Source organism: Limulus polyphemus, unplaced genomic scaffold (genome assembly GCF_000517525.1).
Source record: "Limulus polyphemus unplaced genomic scaffold, Limulus_polyphemus-2.1.2 Scaffold1682, whole genome shotgun sequence".
In the NCBI taxonomy this organism is placed as follows: domain Eukaryota; kingdom Metazoa; phylum Arthropoda; class Merostomata; order Xiphosura; family Limulidae; genus Limulus; species Limulus polyphemus.
The window spans coordinates 8,542-27,698 of NW_013667292.1; the positions used below are offsets into that span (position 1 = coordinate 8,542).

Here is a 19,157-nt window from a genome sequence, read left to right on the forward strand (position 1 = left end):
TCCAGGCAATTCTACAATTTTTGGGTGGGGGTGCCATATGGAACTCTTTCCTTAATTTCTTGATGACCTAATACTTCTGGGGGTGGCTGCTTGGGTAATTTTTACACTTGGATGACTGACCCTGACAGCAACCCTAAAGGGTGAGAATGTTTCATGATAGGGATATGAATCTGTGACCCACAGATTGCAAGTTGAGGGCCCTAGCCATCAGGTTATGCCAGGTCATGTGAGAGTGGTCCATGCATTCCACCACAAAGTTAATGAGGATTGTCAAGTGATAAATATCGAATATTTCATTAGACTATGGGGTAAGTATGTCTCTGTATTAAACAGTTAATTACTTTTGTACCATGTCATTAATAAATGTGAGCCTATCACTTTTAATACTTCATGCATATTGCAAACCATAATCAGATTGTTAACTTTTAAAACACAAGTTATAAATGTAAAGGTATTTTTATAATAAATGTTGTTGAATTGTGTATTAAAGGCATACTATTAAAGTATTAAGTGTTATTGTACAGATAATTTTGATTTACTTACTGTTGTCCTGTTTAAAAAATTATTGGTAATAACCATACAAAGTGTTGTTGAATATGATATATAGCACAAAGTTAATAAGAGCTCAAAAGCAAAAAAAAACAAAACAGAAAATAACCTAATAGGGAACATTAATCACTAGGAAGAATAGTGAATATGGAAATGTTGCCTTGCAGGCTTCTGCATCTGTTTATTACTGAGCAAGGCAACATGTGACTTTTGAGAAATGAAGATCTACATAAATATCTACCATGAGCTATGTCTTTCACTGAATATATTCATACTGATGGACAATATGTTCATCTATTTTTGTACCTAATCGTTCAAAGGTTATAGACTGTCAACATCTGTAATCACACAAGTCTTTTATAATACTATTTTATATATAGCTGTTCCTCTACAAAGCAATATATGGTCTAATTATTATCATTCTCAGAATGTTTAACACAGCTTTGCATCTTTGCAAAGGATCTTTCTTTACTAGAAGATATTAACCTTTAACAAAGAGCTTGTAAACATAAATTGTAAATATTCAGGCAGATAATACTTACCTTTAAGAAATTCCAGAAATGTTAAAGAATGTGAAAATAATTTATAAGCAGTGCTATATGAAAATAAAGAAGCTCAGCACTCAGGAAATAAGTGTAGCCACTGCTTGCCTTTTCTGAAAGTTACCTTTGAGCAGATACCTTCAGATTTACTTACAACTGTGCAAGTAATTACATGTTAAAGTATTTATTGCACTGAAACTTCTATCAGTATGCTCTTATGATAAATTATGATTTTTTTTGCTTTGCCATAAACTTTGTAGACAAACCTATTGAAGGGCATTTGCTTATGTATCGGTATATAATAATAAACGTTTTATTCTCAACATGTACACATGTGAGGATTTATTTTCTTTTTTTTTTTTTGGTTTTATATGTAGCTATAGTTTTCCTATATTCTTTTTTTTTCTGTACTGTTAATTGGTTGAGTATCTGTGACAAGTTTTGAAACAACTCTTAGCAAATAAAACTTGTAATTGTATTTTAAATTTGTAATTAGTTTAATGTTTGTGAGTTATTATTCTCATACTGTAATCTGATAAGGATCCAGTGAAGTTCTGTGAGCCAACAATGATCAGTTTCAAGTTTTCTAATTCTAGCACATAACATTTCATAGTAATTCTGGAATATTGATTGGCCTGTACAAAGGTGCATATGGTATGTAGAGATTGTATGATGTTTCCATAAATTAAAATTTGTGAAAAAACTATATGATTGACCATTCTGATAAGATAACTTACCACAACTCACATAATAGTTTATCTTGACAACTACTGCCTCTATATGCACAGGTTTTCACTCACCACTAGCTTTGTGTTTGCATGTATTACTATTGCAATGTAGCATGCAACACACCCTCCTAGCACAGCTGACTCCCTCTGTAGTGTAGAACTAAATTTTCACTTATTGATTTGGCACACGTGAGTGCAGATGTATTTTAATTTTGCTTGTCTTTACTTGCCTAATTTGTTCAACAAATGACTTAGTTGTTTTTATATTCTGCATTGTTTTGTGATAATTTGTAGATTGAATTTGTGTTATCCACTGAAGTTTCTTTTCTTTGAATTCTCAGGATAGTGTTACAACTACTTGTAACACTTGCCACTGTAAAACAACTGTCATTTCTGTGGATTTGGGCTCTGGTATTTCAGTGAGATGGTTTTTGCCTTCTTTTGCCATGAACTGAATTCTATCATGCAGCCATATATGGCTCTTATACCAGGGCCAGATTTACCACTCCTTGATGTGTCTGGTTTGTATGATGACCTTTTGAACTGCCTTTTAACACCCCCTTCCTTTGCCATGCAGTCAAAGGCTATGCCTATGAATGTTCCTATATTTTTTATCAACTATTTCTTGAAATAATTACCCAGGTATGATACCTTTTGTCTGTTTGTTAGGATACCCTTCCTATATGGATTTCAAGGTCTATGCAGTTTAGTTCATAATCCAGTTACATTCCGAGCTGTGAATTTTTTCTTAGACTCAATCCTTCGAGTCTTTTATTCTGGCATAGGGATCACACCCTGGTAATGTAATGTAATTTTTCCAGGCCCATTTTTCCCGTTTGCATCTACCCCTTCCACATTTTCTTTGTTACCTTTTCCTTAACACCTCTCCTCACCATGACCATCTACTGGACCTTTGTGGGGTTTGGGGGAAAGACTCGTATCCTCCCTTTCTTGGCTTCTCTATTTGTGGGATATTCTTGGGAGTGTGAAATGTTTACTCTTGTGAATTTTCCTCCTCCAATTCTTCCTTGCCCTTCATTTGGCGACGGATTTTGCGACTGTCAGTATTCGGGAGCATTTCTACCTCGTTATAGTCCAAAGTGGTACCTTCTTGTCAGTTTTACTCGTTGTTTTTGACATTCCCAACCCTATTATGGCCCATTCTTGTATCATGCACTCCTCCTTCCTCCCCTTTCTCAGTGCTCCCTTTCCGTATATTCTTATAATACCATTCAAGTTTTATATCTTGATCTTCTTATAAGCCTTAACAGACTACAAAGTATTAATTCCTACTGCTTTAGTACTTGCTTTTTCATTTAGGAAAATAGGTACTTGTTCTTGAATGTTTTGTGCTTCAGTTGACAGAATATGAATTGTCCATTGCTGCCCAATTAGTGGATCCTGAAAGTATAGGAATCTCATGGAGTGACATCGCAGGATTGGATGATATCATCCAAGAGATCAGAGAGACTGTTATACTACCAATTCAGAAGAGAGAACTTTTTCAAGGATCTTCATTGATACAACCACCAAAAGGTAAAAGACATTTTGTTGAAATATAAATGTTTTGCTACAATTTTTTTTACATGTCCTGTACTTCAACTTTTAAAGTTGATTTATTTTTATTTTGCTTTTTAGAATTTGCAGAGCAGACTGGTGGGCTGAAACTATACCTTGATTTAATGAATAATACAACTCTAGAAAATAAATAGTTTATCTAAATGCAAAATTCCAAGACAATACATTACACGCACATACAGAATAGCTTGAATCCTTCACACTTTTATCTATGAGATTTGCATGCTGCTAGCTTTGAGCTATCTCCCCCCCTAAAAAAATGTGTTTAAATTTTACTGCACAAGTGCATGATGACATCGTCATGGTATGATAGCCCATCATCAGTAGGAGGGCAACACAACTTCCTTGTACAGTAGCTCCCCCTAAACACATGCACTCAAAACAACATTCTCTTCCTTGGCATTGTCTCAAACAGACTTATCTTTCAAATTGTTAAACTGTTTGTGAGGTTTTCAATAGTTTTTGAAAATTAAGTTTAGTTCAAGTTTAACTGCTTTATTTAATTTCACTAAAAAAACATTTTGCTTATCTGCCATTATGAATTGTCAAGTAATGGTAACTTCCACTTTTCCCCATGATGATGTTACTAACATGAGACCTATGGCTACTGGAGGTTTTTTGTTTGTGTAGGATGTGAGAGCCATTGTTCAATGTGTTGTGGGTTCCTTCATGCACACTGGGCCTTCTCCTCCTCCCAGTCATTTGGCTAATGTTCCTTCTCCTCATTGACAAGGATTTCGACCAGCTGCTTCCCTGGGCACTGCTTTATCTGTGGTGGAAAATCCTCACCTTTTTAATATATTCCTTGAAATGATTTCACAGGTATGTTCTTTTCATTCTCTATTTCCTTGTTTCCATTCCTTGATTTCCAATCATTGGAATCTCTTTCACCTGCTTTTACCTTAATTTCTATTTCCCTTTCTAGTGCCCAATTTTCCCACCTTTATCTCTGTATTACCACCCTCCTACATTACCTCTTATCACTTCATTATGCTCCGGAAGGAATTTCTAGAGACATTTGTTCTCTTCTTTTCACCACTTTAGTCCATACTTGTTTTATCTGCTGTTGGGACCTATTGCAATAGGCTGGCCTCCTAACTGATGTTTGCCTACTTCTCTCTTAGCTCTGTGATTTTTTGTTGGGACCCTTTTCTTTACTCTGAGGTCTTTGGAATGTTTCTGACTCACTGGAGACACAGGCTGAGGTGGCTCAGTATCAGTCCTCATTGTCTGCTTTGGTTTCTCATTATTCTCAAATTCACCCTTCTGTTCCTGTTCTTAGGATTACAAAATCCACGTCTAGCCTTCCCATTTATGCTTCATGATCTTCTTCTTTTTCCCATCTTCCAACTTCATGATGTCAAGGTCATCACTCATCAGTGACTATCCTGTCAGGTTTGGCCCAGTAGGAACCCACCTGTCTTGCTCTGCCAGCCTTTGGTCTCCATTTACAGCATATCTTTCCACTTTTATTCTCTTTCTCTACTTTTTGTATTTCATTTCCTCCTCCCTTTAATTCCATTAATTTATCTTCAACATCTCAAGGATGCAGTCTTGGATCTCCTTTCTATTTTGTACATTGGGATTGAACCTTCCAGTTCTGTGTTTTTCCTTTTGGCATTGTGTCTGCTTCTTATGTTTTCAATTAAGTCATGGGGCATTCATCCACTGTGTTCACGAATTGGGGCTGAAGCTCCATTATATGAATGATTGATTGGCTTCTCCTTGCTTCTTCTCAGGAGAATTCCTTCCCTCAAACTTACATTCTTTTGTAGGAGTTTTGGTTTGTCAAGCATTCCAAGTTTTTCTCACACTTACCCAATATTTGGTACATTTGGGTGTGTTCTTCAACTTTACTCTCTGTCAGAATCAGCCTTCACCACTTTACCTGAGTGATGGAATATCTAGTTAATAAGATTTGTGCTTATCAGTTACATTCTATGTATGAGGTTCTTTTGCTTCTGGGGACTCTGACTTTTCTTTAACCACTCATTCCTTTAGGCCATATGCATGCGTGCCTCCTCCATAAAGGTCCCATTGATCTTCATTTTGTGCTTCTCCACGCTTCTTTTCGAGGCTTCTCAACCATGCTAATACCACAATAGGCATCTCCTTGCCACTTCCCAACTAGATTTCCATCTTTTCACAGATGCTTCTCTGTTGGGCTAGAGCACATCTCTGAATGATGACATGACTTTGGGTATGTGGGCTCTGGAGGAGGATTGAATCCACATCAACATGCTCAAACTTTTTGCAGTACATCAGGCATTTTCACATTTCCTTCCTCTTCTTGTAGATCAGTTGGTCCTGAACCACTCCAACAATTCCATAGTCATTTCTTATATCAACTGTCAGAGGGGTACTCATTCCAGGTCTCTGCTTTTGTGCATTGGACCTGCTATTTTGGGCTCATCCTCGTCGGGTTCTTCTTATAGCTCATTATGTGAATATGAACATGGTGGCAGGTCATCTCTTTTGGCTGGACGAAATCCTACTCACAGAGTGATATCTCCATCCTTATGTTTTTCATTGGGTTTGCTCTCAGTCGGGCATGCCACTCATTGATGCCTTTCCACTCCTCTCAACACCAAACTTCCATTCTTCTGGTCTCCAGTTCCTCATTCTTTGGCCCTGGAAATTGATGCTCTGCTCTCACCCAAGATTAGTCTCACCTCTTTCTATATGTCTATCCTTTTCTTTATCTCCTTCACTGAATTGTTGCTTTGATACATGACACTCCTTGTTGGATCCTGTTAGTGGTGCCTCTTTGACCTGCATAACCCTAGTTTCCTCTGCTTCATCTATTGGCATCCAGGCCCCCTCCACTTTCTCTCACCTGTTCCTGCTCTCTCTTCCTCTAATGACATATGTCTCTCTTTCACCCTGGGTTGTTGTCCCTTCATCTTCACGTTTAGGATTTGTCTGGTAAATCACCCACAAGACTCAACTCTCCAATGGTGTAGCCTTTTTCTTATCCCATTCCTGTCATCCTTCAATTCTGTTCATCTATTAATAGAAGTGGCAAGTGTTTTTGACATTTGTCCATTTGACATTGCCTTCCTCTGTGTCGTTCTACTGTGGCTCACCTTTCAGTATTTTTCACATTGTTGTTCAACCATAGAGTGTCAGTTTTCACCATTGCTGATTATCATTATGCAGTTTTATCATTTACATTTTACCTTTCCTATTACAATCAAGTTTTTTCTTCCCCTGTTCTCTTCACTTTGTTCTGATTCTCATTTCTTCCCTGATCCCCTTGTCCTACTGCTATTCCTAACCTTAAGTCTTTTTGCTACTGCATCCCCAAATTTTAAGAACCTAATGTTGCTATTGTTATATTTTGTTCCAAAAATAGAACTAGTGGGTGAAATTGTTTGAAATGTAACAAGATATTTCCTAAAAGCGTGTAGTTTCAGAAAAATAGAATATTTAATTTTGATTTTTTCTACTATTTCTAATAAAACAATTATTATTTAATGTAGTTATTTGCACTTGGACTCTGAATAATTTACCTGCAAGGTGACTTTTATATGAAGTATAAAAATACTATTTTTTATATTACAATTTTCACATTTCATTTGCATAATCTCTAGAACCTTATAAATTAATATCAAAAGTTTTATAAGATAAATGTTTAATTTATTATCCATTTTCTCTACTATATCACTACTAAACCTAGCTATTATCATCAAAATACAGTGTAATGAAATGTTTAAAATAAACATATCAACTCTTCCCAAAAATTCACTGGAAGTCTTCTTTGTCTCGTGCATAACTTCACATCTTTATCTTTTCACTAATAATTAATTTTAAATTTTCCTTTCCATTCTTTGTCTTTCATTATTTATGCCGAAACATCTCGTAATGGCCTGCGGGCTATTTTACAATTGTTCACAGGAGACTTGTTAGCTAGAGGGCAAAATGTTTCGCACATGCCATATGTTTAGATCCAATGAGATATGAGAAGAATAAGTAAATTAATGAAAATCATTAAACCTTTCAAATATGAATTTTAAAACACAACACATAATTAACTAAAATGTAGAAGTAAAACCTACATGCAATTTAACTGTCTATCAAACTAATATGTATAAGGTGTGAAACAATAGCCAATTTCTGGGGATGCTGCTATCTACAACAAATGGCAATGGAAATATACTTGTCATTTGAAAAATAATCTAGTACTTGTGTCTCATTTAACCTGGAGAGTAACTGTGAATTCTGCTCTTTTTGTTGGTTATAAGAATTCCATTAAAGAACAGAAAAACCTGTTACTTAGCAACAGATTACTTTGGAATGTGATCTTGGTGTCTAGCAGATGGGGGAGGGGGGATTAAATCATTTCCTAAGAATTTTAGCAGTTGAGAAACAAAAATAATGTGTGAAATTTTACCTTGTATGCATAGAGCTTCGACTAGACTGTTGTAGAGGTACAAAGAGAGAGCTATAATAATACATAAGCAATCAAACATACTGTCTTTCAACAATATGCGTGTCATGTGACCTGAACACTGAAGATTTAGTTGTTTGTTTCAAAGGTTTCTTTCACAACAAAAGAATAATAATAATAATGCTAATTTCATAAAAATACATTGAGAGTAAATTGGTTTAATTAACTTATGAATGTAACTCTGTATCACTCTGTGATATGCGCAGAAGGTATTTAAAAAGGGTAGCAGTTGTTAAAGGGTAATTGTGGTACTACAGACACTTACACACGCTTAATTCAAGCTGTTGGCTTCATGTATCTTATACCATCTTTTTCTGAAAACATACATCTTTATCCTTCTTACCTGTGGTCATTGTCATTTGGATGTATATGCTATTGATGCTTTCCACATTTTCTTCTATCGTACTTACTAACTCCTCTACCCAGACTGGGTCTTTCTTCCTCAAACCTTGGCTGCTCAGGAAGGTGTTCAGTCTTTTTCTCCTACCTGCCTCCCTTCAATTTCTGACCTCTGTGCTCATATGGACCTAGATTGTCTTCTGTGTCCAGTTCAGGCTGTTTAGTATTACTTGGCATGTACATCTCCCTTTTGGGGTCCCCATCATCGTTTGCTTCTACCATGGTATTCCTTTTTGTTCAGAGACCTCTCATCTTCTGCTTTTATAGGATGAGACTGCTAACTTCTTTGACTGGATATTGATGCTCACAGGCTCTTTCACATTTCATCACATCAGATTCATCATCTATCTCACTGTCTTGCATCTTGGACAAGATCCTTCAGACTGGCATGTGGACAAATCTAATCTGCATATTCATCTCCCATTATCCCATTATGTTGCTGTTTCATCTTTTACGGGATTTCGACTCCCTCCAGTCACTGTTCTTCATTCTACAGACCCTCTTTGAGAACGGTAAGTACATTTTCTTTTTCCTTCACCTTCTTCACTTTTATAAGATCCCATCAGATGGTTGGTGCTGCCTCCAAGGATATGCTTATTTACCCAAATCTGTGTTGAGCCAGAGGTAACGGAAAGTGCTCAACCCATTTGCCCTGGCTCTACCGATACCCACTGTTGAGATGGGGTGTTTCTTAAGATCATCACTTATGCTTATGGCATTAAAATTATTTAGTTTACCTAGACCATACCTTCTATGGACTATCATAGAAAAAGCCGGCACCTGGGATGTGGCTAATGCATGCCAGCTTTTAAAAATAGGATTCGTGGCCACCCATTGCACTGTCTCCAGTAAAAGACTTTTCTGACAGGCATTTGACAGGGATCTAGGCACTTCTCTGGGCCTCCCCAGTGCATATCCTCCCCCTTCTTCAAGTAGAACACAAGGAGGTCGTGTTGCCCTCCTTTTGATGTAGGGCTATTGTCACATGATGATGTTAACTGCATGTTTTTTAGGTGTGAGGTGGCCCAAGGCTAGTGGCATGAAAATATCATAGGGAGATGCATGAAAGAAGTAATCAAGCTATTCTGTATGTGAAGTTATCTGTCAGAAACACATTTTCCTGTAGGGAAAATGTTAACACTTTGGTCTACACCCTTTTTTTTTTTCTTTAAGGCTTACAGCATCACACATGTTGCTATAAATTGTGTGCATTAATATAATAACACTTGTACAAAACAGCTAATAGTGGTACATCTTCTCCTGAACATAATATGTAAATCTCTTGTTAACTGATAATTATTGGATGGTATAAAGCTAAAGAATAAAAATCCATTTCAGTATTCACTGGTATTTCTTGACTTAATGCTCTCTGTCTCTTTTAATAACCATCTTAACTAGATATTAAGTTCATTCAAGGCAACCATAACACTAGTATTCTTAAATTCAGAATTTCTATAAATAGAACCAAGAACTCTAAAGACTTTATCAGTAATTTTCAATTTCCACAATAGCCATGCTTCTATCATTGAAAAAGTATATACTTTTCAAATATATCTGAATAATATTTGCTGTAAGTATCGAGTAGTATTTAAGTAATAAGGTGCACTCTTTTTAAAAAACATTTGCATATCAGACACCAAAACATCAAAGCCAAATTAACTGTTGCTCCTGAAGTCCATAAACCTATCCGAAATAAGCAAAAAGTTCATACTTCATGTTATAATGAATTAAGTGGAAACTTGTATGCTTGGGGCTTGAAGCCCTGAAAGCTTGATAGGTACACCACTAGTCTCAAGACATCAATATGAGTTGGAGTTCAAATTCTTAGTCAGGCTTTTCACATATTTCTGATTTTTACAAGTTAGCACCTGAGTAAACAAATGGAGAAACAAGTTGGTGAGTTACAGAGGTTGTGTTTTGCATCATGACAATTATTAAATTTATTTATACATGGAAAGAGGATTTCATGAACATTTAGTTAAGCTACTTGCTTTGGGCTTGAGGCCCTGGTATATTAGTAAGTAGACCATTGGTCTCAAAAGGTTAGTGAGTTCAAGGAGTGCTGGGTTTGGTCAAGGCAGATTAAGCATTACAAGTTATTATTATTACATCAACTTGCATGTTTGTAACTCTAACCAAACATTTTTGAAGAACAGTTCTCTATCTAGGCTTCCAAAGTTTAAACCTACTATCTCTAGTATTCAAGTTTATATTGCCAGGTTTTTCATTCATTTCATATCTCAACAGAAGATTATACAAACTCTTAACAGTTTTGACTGCCTTAATGAAATTAAATCTAATTCTATTATGCTTTGGTAAAAACAAGTTAAAAAACTTTTAAATCTTGTTTAGTACAATTCAATTATTTCCTCTCAAAACTATATGAAATATTTATATTTTTCCTGTAATAAGGAAACCAAACTAAGCACCATACATCAAGGCAACCATAACACTGCTATCCTTACATTCGATGATTTTATAAATAAAATAAATATAATTTTTCTTTATGTTTTAAGGCCAATTAGGTAATATGTGTTAAAATACCAAAAGAATATTTATTAGTTAACTTTTATTCACCACTTAAAACTTTTTAAACATTAACTATAACTTTAGTAATAGTAGGCCTATTTGTAATCTAATTTAAGCATTAGGCCTAATACATTAAATGTAATGCAAGACATAACTGAAACACTACTTGGTAAATCTTTTTTGCTTTTGGCTACAACTCATTGTCATAAAACTTCTGAATTAAACAAAAAAAACCTTTCTAACAAATCAACATGAATATTGAGCATTCAACATAAGTACCATGGCTGGCCTAAGAACAATCGGGTGATAATTTTGTTGCTAAATGATGATGTATATTGTTGAGCATTACTATAAAAGGAGTATGAAAGCATTCTTGACAGAGTAACAAAGGAAATAAGCCTTTTTTCTAGTCAGTGATGAACATTGTTTTTCCTTGTAAAGATAGTTGGTTAGTTTTTGAGGTATTTCAATATATTTTTTTAACCAAATATAGACTTAATGGTATGTACAGACAGTACACATTTGGAGTACTGGTTGTTTTAAGACTAATTTACTGAATATTTTAAACTTTTTCATGGCTGAAAGAACGTGTAAATATGTAGATTATAAAAAAGGCTCTCAAAGTATCTTTATAATTTAAGAAACCATGAACAGTAAATTGTACTTAATGTATCCTTGAATTTACTATACCTAGAGCTTTTTAAACTTTTAATTAGAGAATAAGCAACATGATAATTTTCTAAACTCTACTTGTTAATTAGTAGGCTGTAATTATCCAATTTCCTTCTTTGTGTGTCATCCTGTTTCTAAAGCTCTTCTAGAACAAACATTTTGCATTCTTGTTATTTTATAAAGGTGTTCTTCTCCATGGGCCACCAGGATGTGGGAAAACAATGATAGCCAAAGCTACAGCAAAAGAAGCAGGTGGGTGTGCATTAAAAACTGATGGAGTTAACTTGTGGTTGTTCATTGTTTGGAGGTAATTTCTATGTTGTTAATTTATGACTTTCTGGTTAAAAATTATTTGTTCAGTAATGTTATGGTGTTTTTCAAGGTACCCTATTTAAGAAAAGGCAGCCTTTTTTTCTTTTATATGATGACTAAGTAATTTTCATTCACTTTACTTCCAGACTGCTTTAATGAACTATGCATATTTTTTAGGAGCTCGGTTTATAAACCTAGAAGTTTCCTCACTCACTGATAAGTGGTATGGAGAGTCTCAAAAGTTAGCAGCAGCAGTGTTCTCACTGGTAAGTTAAAAATTCAACAAGAAAACAATTTCTTACTTTGTCTACAAAGATTTAGATTAGTTGCATTTGAAAAATGTTTTTGTTTTCTGTTATTTGTGACTCTGCTGTGCTTTTTCTAAAAACACATTTGTACTGGACATTTCAGTCTTAGGTAGATTACTAATTATAATCCAACAAGTTTATGTAATACCTAACATATTAACTTTTGTGTACATGGCTAGTTCATTGGACCTATCCTTTATTGGAGAATTTATGTTTGCTATAATTCTGGTTTTACAATGTATGTCTTCAAGAAATTTGGCAAGCTTTTAATAAATGTCTGTTGTACACAAAATATTTCATTTTTTAATAAAGAATTTTTACTCGAGTTGCCTGTGATTTTACTGAATCAGTCTGACTTGGACTTGTCTGAGTGCAAGGTAATTTCCATGTTAAGAATAAAAATACTTTTTTTAAATCGTAAAATTTTCATATTTCATTTGCATAACCTCTAAAGCCTCCTCAATTAATATCAAATCTTTTTTTTTGGTAAAACTTTATTTTATTTGTTATTTTGTCTATCCCTAACACTGAAGTGAAATCATCAATTATGGTCAATGAACAGTGAAATGAATGTTGAAAAGTACCCTTTGTTTTTCTTTTGTTGATGCATAATTTCCAAGTTTTATATAATTTTTCTTCAAAGTTTCAACTCTTAACCTTTTAATATCTATTTTCTGTAAATATATGGTTTTATTGTACTTACAACCTACTTGAGCAATAATTCTCTCTTCAAAAACAATATGTACAACTGGAAGTAATTAACCATAAGTTGTAAACACTACAAGCCATGTACATGACCTGCATGATCTTTGTGAGTTCAAAACATAACTGAGCAAGGCCTTACTTTTTTCACTGAGTTAGTTCTTCGAATAAAATGTCTTGGCACTTTCAGATATACAATTTAGAACATAAAACATATATCAAGCAATATAACAGTATAGTATATCCTAAAATAACTAATTTAACTGGCTTTCTAACTTAGTAAAAAAATGAAACTGAGACCAAATATGTAATTACAAGCAACAAATTAAACAAGTTTCCTAACAATCTACTCTTTCTGTTGATTTAAAAAAATCCAATAGCAAATGTTAGAGAGAATTATTGACATTTTTTAAAGGACACTATGAGGTAAGTGGGGTGTTGCATGTGTATTTGACTTCTTATATCTCAGTAAAAGAAAGAAGCTTGGAAACTAGAAATTTATATTCTAGCTTACCAGTATAAGTATGTTATTGGAGGGACATTCAGAAGGGTAGACATAAAATCTAAAGTGGGCAATTTGGACCACAGACATCACATAATACAGAGGAGTGAAGATTGAGAATTTATTCAAATATTTGATTTTGAAATTAAGAAATTAAAACTTGTGTAATATAAACCTTTGAATTATAAACTATGTTACATTTTGATTACAACTCTGAAAAGGTTATGATGTGCACACTTTGACCCTCCCTTACACATAGGGTTAATAGTGTGTCAATTGCTAGTTATGCCAGTATTATTTATCTTGAAATATTTAAGTCTTAGGTAGATTATCAGTTGTGTCCTATTGGTACCAAACATATTAAATGTGTGTCAATTGCTAGTTGTACCCCATTTTTATATGTAATATAAAGCATTTAATTCTCAGGTAGCAGAAGCACAGATTGGCCCTATGGTATACATGTAGCTCTGGATTTTGAAGCTGATGAGCCATGATCAAATCCATGAAATACCACAAAATATTCCCCACACTTTAAACTCTGGGTGCATTATAAGAAGGATCGTCAATCCCTTAGCATGTATTGGTGCTTCTAATTCTGCCTTCCCTCTGGTCAGCAGCTGAAAATTAGGGATAGTGGCAGACAGCCTTAGTAGTTTTGCTATAAATACAAATTCATGATTAGCATGTATTGGTGCTTCTAATTCTGCCTTCCCTCTGGTCAGCAGCTGAAAATTAGGGATAGTGGCAGACAGCCTTAGTAGTTTTGCTATAAATACAAATTCATGAAGTTGTAAATTACTAGATTTGCTCCATGTTATTTATCATATACCTAGCATTTTTTAGCTGTACTCTATTCTATTTTTGGAATTAAAGACAAACACTTTCAAATTACATAAGTTTGATAAGTTTTTAAGTTTAGGGAAAATATATTAAAGTCTGTAAAACTCTTTATACTAATTTCTCCATATGGCCATGCTATATCAAGTGTTTTAGTGCAACTTTTTTATATTGCAAGTTATGAATATGAACTTGTTAAAGTTCACCATTGTTGCAGATTTGAAGTGATTAAAAACATTTTTAAATCGTGTTTTTGTGAATCTTAAATATTTAATGCTCTTTTTGTATAAGCAGTTTGACAAAAATAAACTTTTTGTCTAAGTGTTAAATGTTGGTTACTGATTTACAAGTTTTAGCTAGAGGTGCACTGATATATTAGTAGGCTATCAACTTGGCACTTGTATAAAGAAAAAATTAAGTTATCAACTATAGGCCATTTTATTGTAGCCAATAGTGGACACTGACATTTTTGCTTGTTGCCGCATAGAATGTTGTGATGCATAAATAGTTTAGAAAGAAATGTATTTGCTATAGTGTGCAATACGTGATTGATACCTACCGTAAATATGACTCAAAAAAGCTCAGTTTGGAATTTTTGAAAACAACAATACGACAGCTTATTCCAAACTATTTGCTGCACAAATTTTGCATGGTATTTCTGATCATTTGTGCTGTAAAATTTCCCAAAAATTGCCATATATTAATTGACTCCTCTTTTTGTACATCACTATTAATTTTTGCTGATACTTATTAAAAAATGTACCACATCAATTTCCTTTTGTAATTTTTATCCATCTTGACCTGCATTGCTTGCAAACATATTCATGTTGTCTTTTGAAGCTGAAAGCTGTCTTTTGTGTCCTGAAGTTGGTAGGCTGAATTATGTAAAACAAATGGAATAGTTTTGTACTGACTTTTTCATGGTGAAGTTAATGGTCATGTTTACATGTTTAAAGTTCCTACTATAAACTAATAAAAGTTACAGTCACAATTCAAAGTTTAATATATGTGTGTGTGTGTGTTTTTATTTTGTTAAGTGTTTCTAAAAGTACTACTAGTCCTGAGGAAGTTTCAATAGTGAAACATTGGCAGGAATAAAACGTTTTTTATTATTATCTGGAGAGTAACGGTAATTTTTTCAATGTTTAATGCCAAATTGTTTCTCGAAGCACTAATGCAACTTTCTTAACTTTTTTTATGGCTATTGTTCATTTCATTAATTTCCTGAACTAAATGCGTCAGATAAATACTATCTGTGAGTTTTTCTAATAAATGCAACTTGAAAAAAAATAACTTATAGCTTAAATTTTAATGTGTTTCAGAAGTTTAAAATACAGTAATAGTGGACATCAAAGTACAGCATTATCTAGATATCATTATTAAAATTTTGAAAACACTGAAATTTATGTGTATACAAACTTGTCATGAAGTAATTATTTTTGAATCTAATTTGACCTATCATGAATCCATGGAATGAAATATTAAAATATATTTTATTATGTAATTTTAATTATAATTTTTATCTCTTTTAGGCAGTTAAGATACAACCTTGCATCATATTTGTTGATGAAATTGGTAAGTAAAAGTAGTTTGTGACTAGCTTTCACACCACATGAAGACATAATTACTTATTTATATGCATGTGTTTATGTTCATATGTATATCACCTCCTATTTTTGTGATGTAAAAAAATTATGCTTATATAGTTATAGCACAGCTGCTTATGGTATTTAATGTTTTCTACAAAGTCTACATTCTTCTGATGAAGCATTAGCATTTTTTGGCTTAAAATAGTCACATGCCCCATACCTTCATAGTATTAGCATGTTAATTGTGCTTTATATTGGCCTTTGGTCTCACAAATTAGAACCCCACCTTTGAAACACACACACACACACATATATATATATGTGTGCATACAATACCAGTCATAAGTTTGAGTTCAAAGTATCAGTATTCAAGTTTTCAAGAGAGGATACAAAAGAAAATTGTTGTTTTGGTTGTCATGTATTTATGCTCATTATTATGTTATTAGACACAAAAATCAATAAGAAATTTTTAATAGATCCTCCTATAACCTTAACTTTGTGATACTGATTACTCATGGATGCTATAAGTGTTTTAAGATTATCAACTGGTATTTCTAATAGTTTGTGCTGTAAAATTCCCCAAAATTATCATATATTAGTTGACTCCTCTTTTTGTACATTGCTTTTCAACTGGTACTTCATATGTTCATTTGAATTATCATTAGTACTTTTAGTTGGCCCTTTCATAACGTTTAAATCAGAGTTCTTTTGTTTTCCTTTAAGTACATCTTATTCAGCATTAAATTACTTATTGTCCTATTCATTTTTCCAATTTCTCTCGTCTTTTGAAAAGTTTAAATTCTTTGTTTCCTATGGTATATTAAGCTTCTAGGCTGCATCTTGTTAATGTAGATCATTTTTTTGAAAATTCCTTCAAACTGCTCTTATGCTGATTCTAACTTTTTCACATTCTGTAATTTCTCATTTATTTCTGGAGAGATTTTGCAAAAAATGTGAAAAAGTAGGCTTAAATTTCATTGGTAATTGGCAACAAAAAAAAAAAAACGAGGTCGAAGATAAGTACTGTATTTATTGTTTTTTATGTATATTCTTCATTTATTGTTATAAAAGTAAAATGTCAAAATTAGAAACTTATTAGGTTAGATAATGAAAAAAAATAGAAGTTCTTCATAAAGTATGCTCTTGTCATTCAATGCAGTGATGTGAGCTATGTGTTCACCAAGTGATTTACAACTTGTGTGGTGGTATTATTAGTTAGACATGGCTCAAAGGGCAATAAAACAATAAAGTTAAATATAAACAGATGTCAATGTTACCAGTTTTAAGTTATTTAGGGTAAACAGTTGTAGTTTCCTGTTACAGTCTACATTCATTCTGGAAAGAAAGAAAGGGTAGTTTAGATTTATTTCATATTTTTTTAATGGTTATTGCAAGGTTGGTCAAATCTACTGAGTCCATGTAGAGTTAGGATTGAGAAAATAACAGATAAAATTTAAAGTTTTACTGAAAAAAAAACATTTGATATGTAGAAGGTTTTAGAGGTTATATAAATGAAATTTGAAAAATTTTCAGATGAAGAAAAGTATTTTTATTCTTAACATGAAAATCACTTTGTGGTCAGATCAGTCAACAATGACTCCAGATATTCACAGACAAACCTTTAGTGAAAGTTCTTCATTAAAAATCAGATTTTTTTTTTGTGTACAAAAGACTTGTGATGTTTACTGAGAGCTTGCCAGGTTTTGTGAAGATACACAAAACATATTAAAAGTCAATTACATTGACTGATTCCATATGGAAAGAGTTAAGTCTTAAAATTGTCATTTTATTTTAAAAGAATACTGATTATTTATTTTTCATTCAGAAGTTTACAGTGTCTGAATATTGAGGTCGATTACTACCAAAAAGCTTGTAAGTTATTGAATTTTTAAAGCAATATGTAAGTTTTAATATAAAATTTGTCTGTTTAAATGTTGTTTGTACTGTCAGATTTCAATAAAAAATTTGTGACTGATTGCAAACAACATGTACCATAGTTTTAAGTAGGTTTTTTTTTGTTTACTTTTTACTGTCTTAGACTCCTTTTTGCGTTCCCGGGACACTCACGACCATGAAGCAACAGCTATGATGAAAGCCCAGTTCATGAGTTTATGGGATGGGTTAATCACTGATCCCAAATGTCAAGTGATCATCATGGGGGCCACCAATCGACCACAAGATGTTGACAGAGCTATCCTTCGTCGAATGCCAGCAATGTTTAATGTAGGACTTCCGGTAAGATGCTGGGTGTGATGTGCCATACATGCTACAAGGATTTTAAATGTCAAAGTGTGTGTGTGTGTCATGGTGTTCTGATGTTTGTACTTCAAACAAGTATGAACAGTAACCATGTGCTACAAAGACATAGGATGTTTAGATATGTGTAATGTATATTTTACAAGTATTTCAGCATGTCTGGATGTGTGTTATGCTTTACATGCTATAAGAATTTTGGTATGTTTAAATGTGTGTTGTATATGCTACATGGTTTTAGTGTGTCTGAATGTACTTGTGTATATAGAGTTACATTGTGTAGTAAACCTTGCATCACATACTATGTCTAAATGAATTTTGAAGGTACATGACAAGAATTATCTGAATTGGGCAGCTGAGTTACTTGGAGACACTCATCAGATATGGAAAATTTTTGATGATAAATTTTTAAATATTCAATGTAAACATGTTCCTTATAGAAAGAAAAGGGTAGCTGCAAGTAAAAAACCAGGTTGGTTCACAAAGAGTTTAAGAAATAAAATGAAAGAAAAGCATCATAAATTTAAGAAATTTAAATTGACCAGTATGACAGGAGATTTAGAAGATTATAGAAGATCAAGAAAGTTGGTGAAATTAGGACATCAAAAAGGATGTATGAGAAAAAGTTGTCTGAAAATGTAAAAATTAACTGTAAGGATTTCTTTAGATACATTAAGGCTAAACAAAATGTTAGGATGGGGGTAGGACCCTTGAGGGATGATGAAGGAAGTCTAGTATCTGATGATTATGAGATGGTTGGGTTATTAAATTTTGCCTTTTCTTCGGTTTTTACTAACGAAGATTTAAGCAGTATTCCACATCTTGAACAGATAATAAATGGAAACAGAGATCAAACAAGATGACTGCATTAATTCTGAGCTGGTTAAGAAAAAATTAGGAAGTTTAAAAAGTTATAAGGCTACTGGGCCAGATAATATTTCCCCAAGGGTTTTGAAGGAGGTCAAAGATTGGATATGTGTGCCACTTGCTACTATTTTTTGTCACTCCTTGAATAGTGGGCAGGTACCAGAGGATTGGAAAGTAGCTAATATAACTCCTCTTTTCAAGGGAGGTGATAAAAATTGTCCCATTAATTATAGACCCATTAGTCTTACATTGGTTGTGGGAAAAGTTCTGGAAAGTTTGTTAAAAGATGTTTTTCAAAATCATTTAACAAAGTTTAGAATTTTATTGGATAGTCACATGG

The 19,157-nt window shown here is 33.4% G+C and overlaps 1 protein-coding gene across 2 annotated transcripts in view; it reads left to right on the top strand.

The window, feature by feature from the left end:
• Positions 1-19,157, top strand: part of LOC106464540 (ATPase family AAA domain-containing protein 1-B-like) — a 34,984-nt gene that overhangs the window by 7,730 nt on the left and 8,097 nt on the right. Inside the window, exons 3-8 of one of the 2 annotated variants that reach the window (XM_022392271.1) lie at positions 3,178-3,355; positions 8,582-8,758; positions 11,631-11,699; positions 11,937-12,025; positions 15,641-15,683; positions 17,736-17,932. In XM_022392271.1, the coding sequence (XP_022247979.1) occupies positions 3,178-3,355; positions 8,582-8,758; positions 11,631-11,699; positions 11,937-12,025; positions 15,641-15,683; positions 17,736-17,932 (753 nt within the window). The remainder of the gene's footprint in view (positions 1-3,177; positions 3,356-8,581; positions 8,759-11,630; positions 11,700-11,936; positions 12,026-15,640; positions 15,684-17,735; positions 17,933-19,157) is intronic. The other variant, XM_013924685.2, reaches the window with a different exon arrangement.